The following is an 18,010-nucleotide window of genomic DNA, read 5'->3' as shown; positions in this document are numbered from 1 at the left end:
AAATTTCCTACTTTCAATAATTAACACATGGAAGGTAATAAATTGTTCATGTAATGACAATAACACAGTTAATTCCAGTATTTTATTGACTTGACATCTTTTCTTGAATTAATGAACTTTTTATATAAATTCAAAGAACCAAACTGGCAAACTAACAAATAAAGAAGATACAGTGATACTTGGAATTAACTGAATTAAGAACACAACCAAATTAAAGAAAAAGTCAATAAAAAAATCTTGCTTATAAATATAAACCACCAGTGTAAGGGACTCCAGTCCAAGGCAGCCAATAATTCCCCACTATAAAATTGGAGACAGTGAAATAAGATGCATCCAGGAAGTTAATCTCACCACGATAACCAGGCCAAGTAACCCTGTTACTGGTATCCGATCCTGGGCCCGTGTTCTTATATTCAGCATAACACAATGTACTTAACGCAAAATCTCCTGTCCAAATCGACCAACCATCAGGATGAATAAAACTGTCCATAAATGATTGCATACAAACAGTTCGCGAATACTCTTTCCATGGCCTGCCTAAGTATGTCCGTACTGGATTACTGCCATTATACGAAGCTAAGTCAGAAGCGGGAGTAATGGTACATTTGTGAATGGATATGCCTGTGTTCTGGTTAATGTCTGTTCTGCCCTGTGCTGTAATTGCATTAAACTGGCCGCGCAATGGAAGGCGTGGATATATGTTACAGTTTTGGAAAACAACTGCTGCATTTCCGAATATGAAATCTATAGTCCCATAGATATTACAGTCTTTGTAGAATTGTCTCAGGGAATGTGTGTACAGAGTGTCTTGATACCCTTCAAAGCTGCAGTGGTAGAATGCGGATAGATCAGCACTATTCCTAACGGCTACTGCTTGGAATTTTGCTGCTCCTGCTGTATTCTTAAAGGTAATGTTTACTGCCACAAATCCTTGTCCATCTACAGCTGCATGTGTATCAAACGCTACTTAGAACCATAAAAAAATAGTTTATCTCGTGTGTGCATGACAATTTATGTGGCACTGTTCGGATTTGAGAGTCAAACAAAATTTTCCTCGCAACTTTTTCATATACCTTTTAAATATTTTAAATTGTTAATTATTATGACTTATAGTAACTTTTATATAGATTTCAAATATGTAAATTTTATTTCAAAAAAATTAAAAGTTCTATGTCAGAATTCATAGTTAAAATTAAGAAGTTTGACTTTTGAAATTCGATAGATGCCATAGAAAGAATAATTATAGATTTTCTGATAAAATATTTAATTGTAAGTAATCTAATGTAACATGTTAAATCAAGTTTATGCTAAATCTTAAAAAGAAAAGTGGTGCCTAGTTCCTACTTCCTTCCAAATAATTGCACAATACTTGAGTCCATTACTCAAATGGTCACTCAATTATCCCAAACTATCTCCTAAAGTCATTTTTCTTTCGTTTGTAACAACAAAATCACTGAGCTATGCCTATTGCACTCAAAAGGTCATTCAACTAAATTTTTCAAATTTTGGATTGCCAAATACCTATTTTACCCTCTAAATTATAAATATTTATCTTCTTTTTATTTTATTTTTAACTTTTAATATTATGATTTTTCCCTTTTAGTTTACATTATGGACTTACCTATAAAATAAATAAATATTATATATAAATTAAAAAAATAAAAAGTATTTAAGCATATATAATGCTGGAATAACAAAATAATGAGCATAATAAAAAAAATAATTAGAATAATTTGTTAGTAATAATAATTTTAGTTTAACAACAAAAATTTATTTACACAATTCAGAATGAAAGAAAATAAAAGTTTTAAAATATATATTCCATGCACGTAATAATTAATTATTTAAATGAAGGTATTTAAATTATGCTCAATTATATTATATATATTCCATGCACGACTTAACATAGCATAATTTACCCTATACATAAAGTCCCCATGCTTTCCGGTGACATAACTTTGTGTCGTCGGAAAGTTGGTAGAAACATAATAATATAATTGAGCATAATTTTCAAGAATATATAATGTATATTATAAAAATGCTTTATTTAAATAATTATTTTTATATTACGTGTATGGAATATATATTTTACAACCTTTATTTTCTTTCACTCTGAATTGTGTAAATAAATTTTTGAATTTTTTTTGTTAATACTAAAAAGTTTAAAATAAAATAAAAAGAATATAAATGTTTATAATTTAGAGGGTAAAATAGGTATTTGACAATTCAAAATTTGGAAAATCTAGTTGAGTGACCTTCTGAGTGCAATTAGCATAGTTCAGTGACTTTGTTGTTACAAACGAAAGAAAAATGACTTTAGGAGATAATTTGGGAAAGTTGAGTGACCATTTCAGTAATTGATTCGAGAATACTTATTCGCTTCCTCTATCTCCCTTCCCCCAACTAACTTCAAATCCTTAACTCCTAAATTTTCGTCGGTGTCTCGGTGATAATATAATAGTATAGTAATTCTATATATACAACTGGCTTTATATAGTAAAGAATCCTTGGAGATTTAGATGACAAGCATGTTGTTATTTAAGAAGTTTAAACAAGATAAGACTTTAATAAAATATATAATCCATTAGCGAATTGAAGAACATGGGGAACTGCATGCATGGCATTAATTTTGTCTTCCTTAAAACTATAATATTATATGTCAACCCCATATGATGTGTTTAGATATGCACCGAAAAACGTAATATGTTCCGCAGTCTGATATTTAATAAACCATAAAAGATTTGGTTTTTCAGTTCTACATATTGATAAAAGATGGATTAATAATTTAATACTCCATATTTCGATGGTAAGAACTTACCAAAAGTGGCAGAATTGAAAGTTGTCCATCCATTAGGTACATTTCTATTCCCAGTGATTATAGCCTTGTCTATGCCATCACCAACCATCATCAAATACTTCTTGTTGTTAGCAATAGAAACATACTCATGGTATACACCAGCAACCACATATATCTGGTAATAGCCTTCATTTGCTGGGCAATTGTCCGGGGCAGCTGCGATTGCATCATTGATAGTAGTATAATCCCCAGTTCCATCAGGATTTACTACTACCTTTTGGCTAATTTTCAGCATACTCCAACTTATTACCTTCCCTAAAATAGAATCAGGATTCCACCCATTCTTAAAGAGCGCGAGTGACACGCTACACGTCATGCTTCCTGTTGAGACATAATGTAATTGAGTAAATTAAAAATACGTTTCTTTTAACGGTTTAAACTTTGAGATAAGGTAGTCATACAATGTAACATGGTATCAAAGGAGACAAGAGGTCCTAGGTTCAAATCAGACCGTCGCCCAAAAAGCAAAAACAACATATATTTTCACGTATCTGGTTAATAAAAAAAATCACTCACATATAAGGGGGCGTGCTGAGACATAGTAATATAATTAAGTACTCATTTCGGTACACGTTAATTGATTTTTTGGTTGTTTTTATGTATATTAAAGAATTTAACTTTTAACATTAATTAATAATGAAATTAACCATATTAACCTTTATTCTATATTTTTATTGAAAATATAGCAGATATTCTAAGACACTCCAAGGACAACTTTGGGAAAAAGAAGTTAATTCCTTTTTGATAGCTGAGAAAATCAAATATTGTGGACAAAAAAAAAAAGGGCCAAAAATCAATTAAATTGGACAAGAGGGAGTAAACAAAAAGTTTGCACTCTTAACATGATTGTCAAAGATTTCAACACTACGGCGTACCTTTAGAAATTAAGGGTGTAATCAACTTAGAAACCTGTAAAATTGAAGGTGCAACTAGAAGACCATCCAAACAAGTTTGTTTATTGGTTATGGTTGCACTAAGCCAAGTTACTACATCATCTGCTTCTGTATTCTCAAGGAAATCTTTTGGTTTCTTAGTAAGGGCAGCAGCATTAGATAATAAATCAACGTTTAGGCCAAGGAGGAACTTGCAATCTTGGAGAGCAGAACTGGTGCTTTTAGGCAGTAATAGATTAATCGGATTGAGAAAATCATTGATTGATTTAAGAATCTGACTAGTTGTTGAAAGGGAAATCTGGATGGAGAGCCTTCCTGAGTCATAAATATCAATAGAATTATTCTGAGGGAGTAAAGATTTGCATAAGTTAGGAAAAGGGGTGTTGCTGCAAATTTCATCAGAAGAGAGAGATGCATGAGAAGCAGAGAAGAAGAATTGAAGTAAGAAGCATACAAGGAGAGAATGTGTGAATGCCATGGCAAATAAACGATTAGGTTTATTGGGTATGAATACTACTTATCTGAAACATGCATTTATATAGCAATGAGTTTCATAAAACAATTGTTCATTTCGTAAACAATATAGTTGTGTTGATCATGGCAACTTGCATGCCATGCTGTTGAAAAGAGGTGCTATTTTATTACGGTAATATCTTCTTAATATTGATTCTCGGTGGTTGCAATTTATTTCTTATTATGCAAAATATAAACATCGATCTGCAAGCAAAGTCAAGCTGTACCTAGTGAACTTTGAAACTTTCAACCTTAATATTTAAATTCCATTTGCAATTAGGAAGGGTTCTCCATCAAGATTAAAAGGGAAAAAAGAAAGGTGCATTCTGTAAATGGGAGGAGAACGATTCTGAAAATGTATAGTACCACTCAAGTACGTAACTCATACTAATACTAGAATTCTTCCATAATAGCTGGCCTGCTTCACTGACCATTGGATAATTAGATCTGGTTGAGATAATGTTTACCTGTAAAAACGGTACAGTTGGATTGATAACGTGGTTTATAGACAAACAAATCGATTTGATCTCAAAATAATAAATAAATTAAACAAAATGCAAAACTTAGCATTCAAATCAAGATAAAATAGCAGACAACTTGAAACCGGGAACAAAGCTTCCGAAGACAGCAATAAGAATATCGTTAAACAGGAAAAAAAATATTATTTAGCTTGGAATAATGTGTAGCATAAGTTTGTCAGAATTTTCGTTCCTTACTATGGTTGTTGAAGCCACTATTTATAGCTATACATAGGGAACAAGGTCCTAGGATCAAGCCCCACTTAAATGACAATAGCCATTGATGAATATATAACAGCATGTCATGAATGCCACAATTCTCTGTAACAGATGTGTATTTAATATTAAGGAATATTCTTCATTGAATGTCATCTGGTCGCAAATATTTGTTTGCTCTCGTTGATAATGTTTCCTTCGGGGCCAACCCGATGTCAACCAAAGCTATTGTCCTCGGCCTTGGTTTCCACTTGCTTCGTCTTTCGTCTATTCCCGGTTCCACGTGTCATTATGTCATTCGATTATTTAATGTAAACCGATTTTGTCCTACACAGATAGTCCCTCTACTTTCTGGTGGCACATCTTTGTGCCACCGGGAAGTTGGTGAAGATTCCTTTATTGGCGGAAATTTTTTTGAACCCTTCTGAAAAGTTTCTGATGCTTTATAAGATGCACGTCTCTTTGCATTTAATACCCGGAACATGTGTTACTCCATGATTTAATAATATTTTTGCCGGTTCTCGAGGTAATCATGACCACGATTTTAGCCGCATATTCCTTTACTTATGCGCCTCATTCTTCTTCTTTTACACTTAACAGTTTTACAAACTCTCTCAATTTCTTTGCATTCTACTCTTCGATGCTTTCGTCTTTCTTTAATCTTCTTCAAAGAACTCTCATCATCTTTTGTCGATCATGGTTTCTGTTAATAACTCTCCCTAGAACTCCAGTCTTCTCTTCAGTGGGGGCCCGAAGAAGAACAAAGATAAAGAAATTGATGTTGATATTGATCCTCCCACGGTGAGCACCATCATCTCTAAACAACTCAACACAGCCAAAGACTTCGAAGAGAAGTTCCCTTCTTCAAGTTCTCGCACTGAGGCTGTTGGCATATATCCTTATTCTATCCGCCCTTCCAGCATTCGTGCAATGAAGGAGGAATGTGATTGCCATGACCTGAACATCATTGCTCCCGAACTGGTGGAGCGAGTAATCTTCACTAATAAGGGCTTCAGGTATATTTATACGTATACGTTCACTTTGGGTGCGTTTTATATGAGCGGGGGACTTGACCTCATGATTTTGGAGTTGTGCCATAAATACCAGATTTGTTTGGCACATGTAGGCTCTTCGGTATGGCGAACGGTGGCATGTCTATGGCGGTTGTGCTAGGTGACGAAGGAGGAGCTCATCTTGGCTCGCATGATGAATCTGCTCATCTTGGCTCGCCTGATGAATCTTTACTCCCCCAAGATTTTCCGTGGAGGAGTAATAAATTTTAGCAAATGAGACCACCATACTTTGTTCACCAGCATGGAAGACGAAAACGACCGTGGATGGATGGAGTGGTTTGTCGTTGTTGCCACCAGGGATATCATCCCATCCATAACTCTATCTTTCCCTGAGTCCTGGACTCGTACACGTAAGTTCAAAGTCTGTTTTTATTCTAAAAAGGCTGTTTCATGTCGTTTATGATCCTTCTCTTTTCATTATTTCAGTAGCTCAGTGGACACCTCCAAGGGTTGAAGGCTTGGACCGTTGGGTTTAGAAGATTATGGACATCACCACGCCTAAGACCAGCCGGTGGAAAGAGTTGGCCCTCAAATACGGATGGAGGGCCAAGTATCATGGTAAGTTAACTCATAAAATCGATTCTGCCCTCATATCATCTTTGTGCATAAGAAAACTGGTTAACCTCACTTTTTGTTGGATTCATGTCTCCCACATGGCTGTGTTACCATCCCTGAGGAGGATGTTTTGATTGATTGTCATAGAGGTTGCGAGGTTGCTGAAGGAGGCTCTTACCCAAACATGCGCCATCGGATCTGTATCCGGTGCAAGCGCCTCCTCTCGGAGTTCCCGGTCGGAGAACAAGCAACCAAAAGGGCGGCATTCTTCTTCGGCCGAGAAGAAGAATAAGAAAGTGAAGAAGGCCACACCCGAGCCAGCCGCAACCACTGTGGTTATCAATGATGATTGGGAAGCCAGTGATGAAGGGGATTCCCTACAAAGGAGACAACGACCTTCATCAGCTCAACATAATGCTCAATCTGAAGAGCTTATAACCCCAACCGAGGACGATGCCCAAGCGCTTTGGGGAGAGTTTGACTTAGTAGAGAATGCCAATTCTCCCTTTTCGGTCCCAGTTGCTGCTCCCGATACTATGAGGCTGAGTAGCGGGCCTCTTCTATTTTTAGTTGGCGAGCAACCACCAACCAGAGCTGCCTCCGCCGTAGTTGCTTCTCATCCCACAATACCATCAGTTTCATCTCCTTCCGTGCCTGTCATACCTTCATCACCAGCAACTGCTACATCACCCCCACCAGCTGCAGAACCCGGGAGGAGGATACCCCTCCTCCCTAGTCCCCAGACCATGGGAATTTGGGGCACAACTATTCTTCCCCTTCTGCAGATCCCCCAGGAGGAGGAGTTCCAACCTCTCGGTATCTACTAACTGCCATCTGTTGTCCCGACCGGTGGAACTTGCTAATTATCTGAAGCCGTTGGCTTCAGAAAAGGATAAGAAGAAGATGCACTCTCTCTCGGGAGAGTGTTTGTTAAACAATGCAATGCACAAGCAACAACTGTAACATACTTATTCTCTTTATTGCTTATTTCTTCTCGACTTGCTATGACAGAGTATCTAATTTGGGTTTTTGCTTTGCATGCCAACTTCCTTGATTTCGAGGACCTTTGGAAATTGACCCTCAATAAAGAAAAGCTTAATTTCGAGAGGGATCGACTGCTGGCCGAGAGGGATATAATCATCGCGCGCCTCCCAGTTTTAGAAGCGAAGGCTGCCGAATCAAGTGATCTCGAGGACCAATTACGGCTTAACGAGCAGGAGGTGTTATCCCTTAGCCAAGAAGCTTCTCAATTAAAATTTCAATTCCAAGAAGCTAAGGATAAACGGTCTGAAGTCCAGTATGTCGTGTTTGCTGTTGCCGAGCGCGAGACTGCCTCCCTTGAGTGAGTGAATAACTTGGAGGCAGCCTTGAATTCCAAGACTTCAGAGGTTGCTGCTTCCGAGGAGAAGCGTGCCCAAATAGAGGATAGGTATTGTGAACACCTAATTTTTGACAACATTTAATTTTTTATCACTTCTTTTATGTAAATATTTTAGGGGGTTTTAACCTACTATTATTTTAGCTTTATTATACTTTTTATTATAGGATAAAAATATAAAAAAAGTTTAAAAGGTGAATTATCACTATTAATATTTTTTTTTTGTTTTTTTTTATAAAAAAAAAACAATCCGAAAATATTATTTTTTTTAAAAAAAAATATTTCGGGAATGATTTAAAAAATAAGAAAAAGGGAAGTATTGAATAAAAAAAATAAAAGTAAAAATAGGTGGAATTCTCTTTTTTTTTTTTTAAAAAAAGGTAAAAGAATGTAGAAAATTAAAAAAAATAAAAAGTTTTGTGGAAATTTTAAAAAATTAAAAAGTAAAAGAAGGTTGGAATTAAAAACTAAATATAAAGGTATCTGAAAATTTAAAAAATTTAAAGTAAATGAATGTAGCATTTTTAAAAGAAAAAGGAAAAGAAAGTGGTTTGTTTTTTTAAAGAAAAGTTAAATAAAGTGAGATTCTCTTTTAAAAAAAATAAAAAGTGGGATTTTAAATAAGATAAAAGTAATTAAAGTTGGAATTTTAAAAATAAAAGTAAATAAAGGTGGGATTTCGTTTTCTAAAAAAATAAAAGCAATTTGTAAGTGGATTTCTTTTAATTAAAAAAATAATAAAATAATAAAAAAACAAATCTGAAAAATTCGAAAATTTTGCTATAAATAGAAAATAAAATTTAGGAAGAAGGGGGTTCAAAAAAAGAGGAAAAAATAGAGGGGAAGAAAAAAAGAAGGGGGCGGAGAGAGAGGTATACACTCGATATACATTCTGGATACAGTAGATATACAGGGACAAAATTCATTCTGGAGAGAGTAAAAAAGATAGAACCAAATTTTCTGAAATATTGAGAGTGGAAGAACACCAGAGAGAGTTCAAAGCTAGAAAGAGAAAACAAAAAGAGATTTTCGGACTATTTTTCTTCTCCATTTTTACTAGTTTTCTCCGTGTTGCTGGGATTTCTGGATTGAGGTGTTGAAGCTACTGTGTTGGACTTTCTGCTGCTGTATTTTGCTGTTTGCTGTTGCTGATTGCTTACCCCATTTTTCTGTTCTACATACCAGGTACACACATGAACTCACTGATGATGTAACTCTGAGATTAAGCATGAAATAAAGTATTTGGGCAGTTGCTCGCTGGATGAGGCGTCTGTTGTTATTCCATTATAAATGATAGTTGAAATATGTTTTGAGATGATTAACACTCGATGAAATTTGAAGCTGTGGAATGTGTACTTAACGAGGACTATATGGGATCAGTAATCTCACCTTATTCGATTATAGATTTGGTAGTTAAACACTGAATTCAGTGGCATAGACTTTCAGGTTAACTGTATACTCTAAATAGTCCAGTATGTTGTAATGTGGTAGCGAATAATGTTAGTTTCCAATTGTTAATTGTTAGTGTTAGTTTAAATGAGTATTGTTAAGCATGAATTTGTTTCCAGTGATCGTAAAGAAGAAAGACAAGTTTAAAAGAGGTCTGTGTCTCGTTGATTCAATTCCGTAGTCCAGCTGGTTCGAAGTATTAATGTGTTTGAGTGTTAATCTAGTAGTAGTGATTTGAATAATACCTTATTTTGAATTGGACCTTTAGCTGGCTTGTATGAATTGGTTATTTTGTTGTGAACTATTTGAGCATATATGAAGTAATTTGAAATAAGTGTAACAGATCTGGGCCTGCTGTTGGGCCTTACATGACTGGGCTGCCGATGACCCAGTTTCCAGAGATGTTTGGTTATAGTTTAGGAAAAACACGGGTTGCCCAGCTCAGGGAATCGATCTCCCGATCTGTCCTCCAAAGCCTGGTCAGTTGAGGCGTCTTAGGTCACACAGCTTGGGCTATTTGGGTCTAAGATTAAATGGAAGATGGACTGATAATACCCAAGGGATAGGTGGTGGATCTCATTATCTCACAATAATTAATTAGGATTTTATTTTATTTTAGAGACAAATAGAAAATCGTAGTCACTTTTAGGTTGGCTTTTTAATAAAATAAAATGATACGAGCCTCGCCAAATAAAACGTACAAACGGCGGGGCCCTCAATAAATGGTTATTTTAAATACTTAGACTTCGGGATGAGCCGTTTAGCAAAATTCCAGGGCCTTTCCCAAAATAATGATCCGCTAGTCGCTTTAGGCGCGCCTTTAATAATTTACTTTCTTAAACTCGGGTGCACATTTATGTGACCCAAATCCAAATCTCGATAGAGTTGAAATGTGTCAATAACCACGGGTGCATTGATGTGACGTGGTTCGAGATGTATTTTCACGACGTCGCAATTCTCGTTAAAAATAATAATAATAAAAGCGGTAAAGAGTTAAAACTTGCACATAGGTTCAACATGTATTAAAATCAGATAAATAAGCCGAATATGACAGTTGAGCGACCGTGCTAGAACCACGGAACTCGGGAATGCCTAACACTTTCTCCCGGGTTAACATAATTCCTTACTTAGATTTCTGGTTCGCGGACTGTAACATAGAGTCAATCCTTTTCTCGATTCGGGATTCAACCGGTGACTTGGGACACCATAAATCTCCCAAGTGGCGACTCTGAAATAAATAAATAAATCCCGTTTCAATTGTCCTTTAATTGGAAAAACTCCCTCTGCGCCCCTTTGCGGTGGCGCGGGTAAAAGGAGGTGTGACAGCTCTGACTGACAGAGGCGATTAGAAAATAGACTAACAGACTATGACTGACAAGTACTCCTTTTTTTGTAAAAATAGCCAAAAATGTCAAAATTTTAATTTTCGTCATAAATAAGTCGGGTGATACCATTCTTGTCAAAAATAGCCGAATGTTCCCAAAAAGGGACACCGAAAGGCTGACTTTGCATAAACACCACCTTTGGTCATTTTTAAGGTTTTGACTGGTTAGCAAACACAACCTTTAAATCTTCTTCGAAGTGCTGAAAAGCCGTATTGACAAGACCGGATATTTTATGATTTTTTTTTTAAAAAAAAAAAGAAAAGAAAAAAGGGAGTACTTGTCAGTCAGAATCTGTTAGTCTATTTTTAAGTTGTATTGCCATTTTGATGACAATGTCTTTTAGAGTCCGTTAATATTGTAATGGGTCGTTTCAATAAACACATTTTTCTTTAATGGAAAATTTGAAAAAAAAGAAAATCAAAAATTTTATCAGTCATTTTGGCACTTATCTATCAGAACTACGCACGGTCTGATTCATGCGGGGACATGATACGTAGGCAATCCATATAAGATTTGACCACTATCAAAAAGAAAAAAAATATATATATAGAAAAGAGAAAAAATGAGAAAACAAAGAAAATAAAGGAAGGATTGGGAGGCGTTCAAAAGGAGCACAATTATAAGAAGTCGGAATGACGCACGTAACTGAAGCAAATGTATAATAGAAAGGGTTAACTGTCTAGTTGCATTGCATCCTCAATGTGTGTTTTCCTATCTGTTGAAAACCCTAACGCTACCGGGTTGCTCCCATTTTGTTCTCTTTCAATCTCCAGAAAGGTGTTGGTTGTGGTACTAAAGTAACACTTCCCTGCAACACAAAGGCAAAAGACAATGGCAGAGAACAACAGAACTGAGTGGGTTGGTACCAATGCCCGAAAACAGCTGGTTGAACAGGACTACGGGTTGGTAGAAGAGGTAAAAATGTTGAGACAGCATGTGGCAGACATGTATCGGGCATGGATGACTGGGAAAGCACCACCCCCGCCACCGCCTAGCTTCCTGAACTCTATCCTTACCCAAACACCTAACACAATAATGGAAGATCCTCCATACTCTCCATATCTACCCACTTATGACAGTTTTCCCAGCCACCCGAGAAGCTCCATCACTCGTCGTCCAGCTATATTTTTCCAACACTACTTCTCTCCACGGGACTCCCAAAAACATGCTTCACTCTCCAAGTACCCAGCTTCACAAAATGCCTATCCACCCCCATGAGCACACAAGAAACCTCCTGGATCAGGTTTTAGGCCAAATCAGGCATTTAGGAACGAGAGGTTGCTGAAACGAGGAAAGGCTCTCACCCCTATCGGAGAATCTTATGCAAGTCTATTTGAAAGACTAAAGCATGCTGGGCTGATTGAGCCGCTCCCCGGATATACTCTAGATCCACATGCAAGAAGCTTTGATCCTACTACACGATGGGCATACCATTCCAATGTACCAGGGCATAGCATTGAGAGTTGTCATTCGTTAAAAAGGAAAATAGAAAGAATGATTCACGAAGGAGTGATTGCGATCGACGACAGTAATAAAAAGCATGTGAACCTTCTTAGGATATTGACTAAAGTTGAAGATGTTGAAGCAGATGGTGGTCTTGATGCGAAGCTCAGTGGCTAAGATGCCGTGTTTAGTAATTGGGAAGACACCCCCTTTCTTGGTCAGCCGGAGCGGAGCTTTGATGGTTCATTTTGTTATCATTTCTGTTGTCCGTGTTATTTGCAGGGTTGTAATCGGGACATTGTCTTGTGTCAAACCCTCTTATCCTTCCATTTTGTCATAGTGGTTTGTTTAGTGTTGTCTATGATTATTTTAGGTTTGTTCCAAGATTGTACCCCAGTTGTTTTGCTTATTTCGTTATACGAACCATTTCACCGCTTGTCTAATGCAAATTCCGGTCTTTTGTTACCTCCAGTCATCTTCTTTGTTTAGTTCTTTTTATCCTTTTGTTTTGTCTTTGTTCAACGCCGATTCTAGTGACATGACATGCGCGCACAGTTTGGGCCTAATATTAAGAGTTAATTATAAAGCCATTGGGAGATGATCGAGACACTTAAGGGAAATAAGAACAGCTTGAGATCATTTGAAGCCCGAGCCACGTGAAACTGGGGCAAGTAAAACATAAGGAAAAACCATAAAAGCAAGTTAGCCATATTGACAAGGGGGCCGTTCATGGTAACGAAAGTGAGAGTATTGCCCAACGGTGCTTTAAAAATGGCAAATGAAAAGGCAAATGTGTGGATATGGTTATCAAGTCCGGCACAATTAGAAGATGTGGCGAATGTTTAATTGTGTTGTTTATGCTTGGCATGTTTTGAAGAGTGGAATGACGAAGGCATTTTATTCTTCTATCTAAACACTTTATCCTTCGTTAACCCTTTGAGCCTTATTGGTTTTCTTTCATACCCCTCGTTCAGAATCATTAGCAAAGATTGAAAAACACAAGCATGGAAGATAAAGAAAAAGAAAAAGAAAAAGGAAAAGAAAACAACAGAAACAACAAAACAACAAAGGGAAAGAAGTCAAAGGAGAAGTGTGTGAAACCCAAAGTCTAACTCGTTCGGGAAGGTGTTTTGCTCCCTCAGAGTTAAGAAGGGCCAATCCTGTGGCAACAAAGAATCCAGTTACGGAGGAAGAGGCGGAAGAATTTTTAAAGAAAATGAAGGCGCAAGATTACTCCATTGTGGAGCAGTTGAGGAAGACCCCGACACAGATCTCATTGTTATCCTTGTTGATCCATTCAGATGAGCATCGCCAGGTATTGATGAAAATCTTGAAATGTAAAGACTGAAATGTATTCCTCTATTATATGGGCGGGCTCCCAACTTCAAAACTTGAAATGTAAAGACTGAAATGTATTTCTCTGTTATATGGGCGGGCTCCCAACTTCAAGACTGGAAAATAAAACACCATTCCTCTTTTCAGGCGGGCTCCTGACTTCAACAACAACTTAAAAATAAAACGCCATTCCTCTCTTCAGGCGGGCTCCTGATTTCAACAACAACTTAGAAAATAAAACGTCATTCCTCTCTTCAGGCGGGCTCCTGACTTCAACCAACAACTTAGCAAATAAAACGTCATTCCTCTCTTCAGGCGGGCTCCTGACTCCAACAACAACTTAAAAATATAACGCCATTCCGATCTCCAGGCGGGCTCCTGACTTCAACAACAACTTAGAACTGCATTCATATTGCCATTGTTCCCCCTTGCCTCCGGCTCCTGACTTCAACAACAACTTAAAAATAAAACGCCATTCCTCTCTTTAGGCGGGCTCCTGACCTCAACTATAAATTAAAATATATAACACCTCCATTCTCCAGGCGGGTTCCTGACTGCGACTACAACTTGAAAATATAACAACCTCCATTCTCCAGGCGGGCTCCTGACTTCGACTATAAATTAAAAAATATAACACCTCCATTCTCCAGCAGGCTCCTGACTTCGACTATAAATTAAAAAATATAACACCTCCATTCTCCAGGCGGGCTCCTGACTTCAACTACAACTTAAAGATATAACACCTCCATTCTCCAGGCGGGCTCCTGACTTCGACTATAAATTAAAAAATATAACACTTCCATTCTCCAGGCGGGCTCCTGACTTCGACTACAACTTGAAAATATAACAACCTCCATTCCCTAGGCGGGCTCCTGACTTCAACAACAACTTCGAAAAATAAAGTGCCATTCCTTTCTTCAGGCGGGCTCCTGACTTCAACAACATCTTTGAAAAAATAAAAACGCCATTCCTTTCTTCAGGCGGGCTCCTGACCTCAACAACAACTTTGAAAATAAAAACGCCATTCCTTTCTTCAGGCGGGCTGGGCTCCTGACCTCAACAACAACTTCGAAAATAAAAATGCCATTCCTTTCTTCAGGCGGGCTCCTGACTTCAACAACAACTTCGAAAAATAAAGCATCATTCCTTTCTTTAGGCGGGCTCCTGACTTCAATCAACAACTTCAAAAAATAAAACGCCATTCCTTTCTTCAGGCAGGCTCCTGACTTCAATCAACAACTTTGAAAAATAAAGCGCCATTCCTTTCTTCAGGCGGGCTCCTGACCTCAACAACAACTTCGAAAATAAAAACGTCATTCCTTTCTTCAGGCGGGATCTGACTTCAATCAACAACTTCGAAAAATAAAACACCATTCCTTTCTTCAGGCGGGCTCCTGACTTCAATCAACAACTTCGAAAAATAAAGTGTCATTCGGGTGGATAGGCATTTTGTAGAGCTGGGTACTTGGAGAGTGAAGCATGTTTTTGGGAGTCCCGTGGAGAGAAGTAGCGTTGGAAAAATATAGCTGGACGACGAGTGATGGAGCTTCTCAGGTGGCTGGGAAAACTGTCATAAGTGGGTAGATATGGAGAGTATGGAGGATCGTCCGTTATTGTGTTAGGTGTTTGGGTAAGGATAGAGTTCAGGAAGCTAGGCGGTGGCGGGGGTGGTGCTTTCCCAGTCATCCATGCCCGATACATGTCTGCCACATGCTGTCTCAACATTTTTACCTCTTCTACCAACCCGTAGTCCTGTTCAACCAGCTGTTTTCGGGCATTGGTACCAACCCACTTAGTTCTGTTGTTCTCTGCCATTGTCTTTTGCCTTTGTGTTGCAGGGAAGCGTTACTTTAGTACCACAACCAACCACCTTTCTGGAGATTGAAAGAGAACAAAATGGGAGCAACCCGGTAGCGTTAGGGTTTTCAACAGATAGGAAAACACACATTGAGGATGCAATGCAACTAGACAGTTAACCCTTTCTATCATGCATTTGCTTCAGTTATGTGCGTCATTCCGATTTCTTATAATTGTGCTCCTTTTGAATGCCTCCCAATCCTTCCTTTATTTTCTTTGTTTTCTCATTTTTTCTCTTTTCTATATATATATATTTTTCTTTTTGATAGTGGTCGAATCTTATGTGGATTGCCTACGTATCATATCCCCGCATGAAACAGACCGTGCGTAGTTCTGATAGATAAGTGCCAAAATGACTGATAAAATTTTTGATTTTCTTTTTTTTCAAATTTTCCATTAAAGAAAAATGTGTTTATTGAAACGACCCATTACAATATTAACGGACTCTAAAAGACATTGTCATCAAAATGGCAATACAACTTAAAAATAGACTAACAGACTCTGACTGACAACTCTGACTGACAAGTACTCCCTTTTTTCTTATCTTTTTTTTTCAAAAATAATTTTCATAAAATATCCGGTCTTGTCAATACGGCTTTTCAGCACTTCGAAGAAGATTTAAAAGTTGTGTTTGCTAACCAGTCAAAACCTTAAAAATGACCAAAGGTGGTGTTATGCAAAGTCAGCCTTTCGGTGTCCCTTTTTGGGAACATTCGGCTATTTTTGACAAGAACGACATCACCCGACATATTTATGACGAAAATTAAAATTTTGACATTTTTGGCTATTTTTGCAAAAAGGGGAGGTTAGACCCGATGAGGGTTGTCCACGTATCTCACACCCTGTGAGAATCAAACCGGCGTAGTTCGGGCCGATAAAACAAACTTCTTTTTGAAAACCAGACTCTTTTCATTGGCAGATAAAACTATATTTTTGTTTTTTTCCCCTTCTTTTTTCATTTTCTCAAAAGTTCGGCAGAGTTTCGACACTATTTGGATATTGGTTTTTTTCATAATAGGCGATTAACTCTCTTTAACCCTCGTAAAAATATTCAAAAGTCGGTCAGCATGCAAGTCCGAAGCAAATAAATGCACAAGTAGCAAGTAAGATGCATCAGGATGGTCTTTTTCATTTTTGGTACACCTGTCCTAGACAGACCCAACCCCTGTGTTGAGCCTCCAAAGTCACATGCACGTAATGCAAACGAACGTTCCTACTAGGGATCCGATATGAAACTGAGTTATTCTAGGTTTATAACCTGGGTATTTGTTCTAGACTGTGTACCCGAGCGGACAGCTCGAGTCGAGGAGGGGGCTACGTACCGGGAACCAAAACGCCATCCGACTTAGTAACTTGTCCGAGCCTCTTTCTTATTTCAAGGTATGACACTAACAGAATAGGGAGTCTCGACCAGCGAGCACATCCCCGAAGGTGAGAAGAGAAGGGTTTCGTACCAGTTTACATATAGTTCAGATAATATCAAAGCGGTAAAAGCAGCATTTAGCACATTAGGCCCAAATATGTAAAGATCAGATAATAAACAAATCCAATTATAACAATTATTCCAAGCTCGAATTCTGAACCCTGAACCAGAGATTCTGGGTTCGTTCCCCAGCAGAGTCGCCAGAGCTGTCACACCTCCTTTTTACCCGCGCCACCACAAAGGGACGCAGAGGGAGTTTTTCCAATTAAAGGACAATCGAAACAAAATTTATTTATTTATTTCAGAGTCGCAACTTGGGAGATTTATGGTGTCCCAAATCACCGGTTGAATCCCGAATCAAGGAAAGGATTGACTCTGTGTTACAGTCCGCGAACCAAAAATCTAAGTAAGGAATTCTGTTAACCCGGGAGAAGGTGTTAGGCATTCCCGAGTTTCGTAGTTCTAATACGGTCGCTCAACTGTCATATTCGGCTTATTTATCTGATTTTAATACATGTTGAAACTATGTGCAAATTTTAACTGTTTACCGCTTTTATTATTATTATTTTTAACGAAAATTGCGACGTCGTGAAAATACATCTCGAACCACGTCACATCAATGTACCCGTGGTTATTGACACATTTCAACTCTGTCGAGATTTGGATTTGGGTCACATAAATGTGCACCCGAGTTTAAGAAAGTAAATTATTAAAGGCGCGCCTAAAGCGACTAGCGTATCATTATTTTGGGGAAGGTCGTGGAATTTTGCTAAACGGCCCATCTCGAAGTCTAAGTATTTAAAATAACCATTTATTGAGGGCCCCGTCGTTTGTACGTTTTATTTGGCGAGGCTCGTCTCATTTTATTTTATTAAAAAGCCAACCTAAAAGTGACTACGATTTTCTATTTGTCTCTAAAATAAAATATAATCCTAATTAATTATTGTGAGATAATGAGATCCACCACCTATCCCTTGGGTATTATCAGTCCATCTTCCATTTAATCTCAGACCCAAATGGCCCAAGCTGTGTGACCCAAGACGCCTCAACTGACCAGGCTTTGGAGGACAGATCGGGAGATCGATTCCCTGAGCTGGGCAACCCGTGCTTTTCCT

At 37.7% G+C, this 18,010-nt stretch overlaps 1 protein-coding gene across 1 annotated transcript; it reads right to left on the bottom strand.

Moving 5' to 3' along the window:
• Positions 1-146: 146 nt before the first annotated feature.
• Positions 147-4,236, bottom strand: LOC104214359 (pectinesterase-like). Its single transcript, XM_009764014.2, has 3 exons — positions 3,733-4,236; positions 2,819-3,178; positions 147-945 (listed from the first exon to the last, which is right to left on the bottom strand). Exons 1-3 carry the CDS (start codon positions 4,226-4,228, stop codon positions 242-244), a joined length of 1,560 nt encoding a protein of 519 aa, XP_009762316.1. The 5' UTR covers positions 4,229-4,236; the 3' UTR covers positions 147-241.
• Positions 4,237-18,010: the final 13,774 nt, after the last annotated feature.

The sequence above is a fragment of the Nicotiana sylvestris genome, chromosome 1, assembly GCF_000393655.2.
Source record: "Nicotiana sylvestris chromosome 1, ASM39365v2, whole genome shotgun sequence".
NCBI lineage: Eukaryota > Viridiplantae > Streptophyta > Magnoliopsida > Solanales > Solanaceae > Nicotiana > Nicotiana sylvestris.
This window is presented reverse-complemented; position numbering and strand designations above follow the sequence as displayed.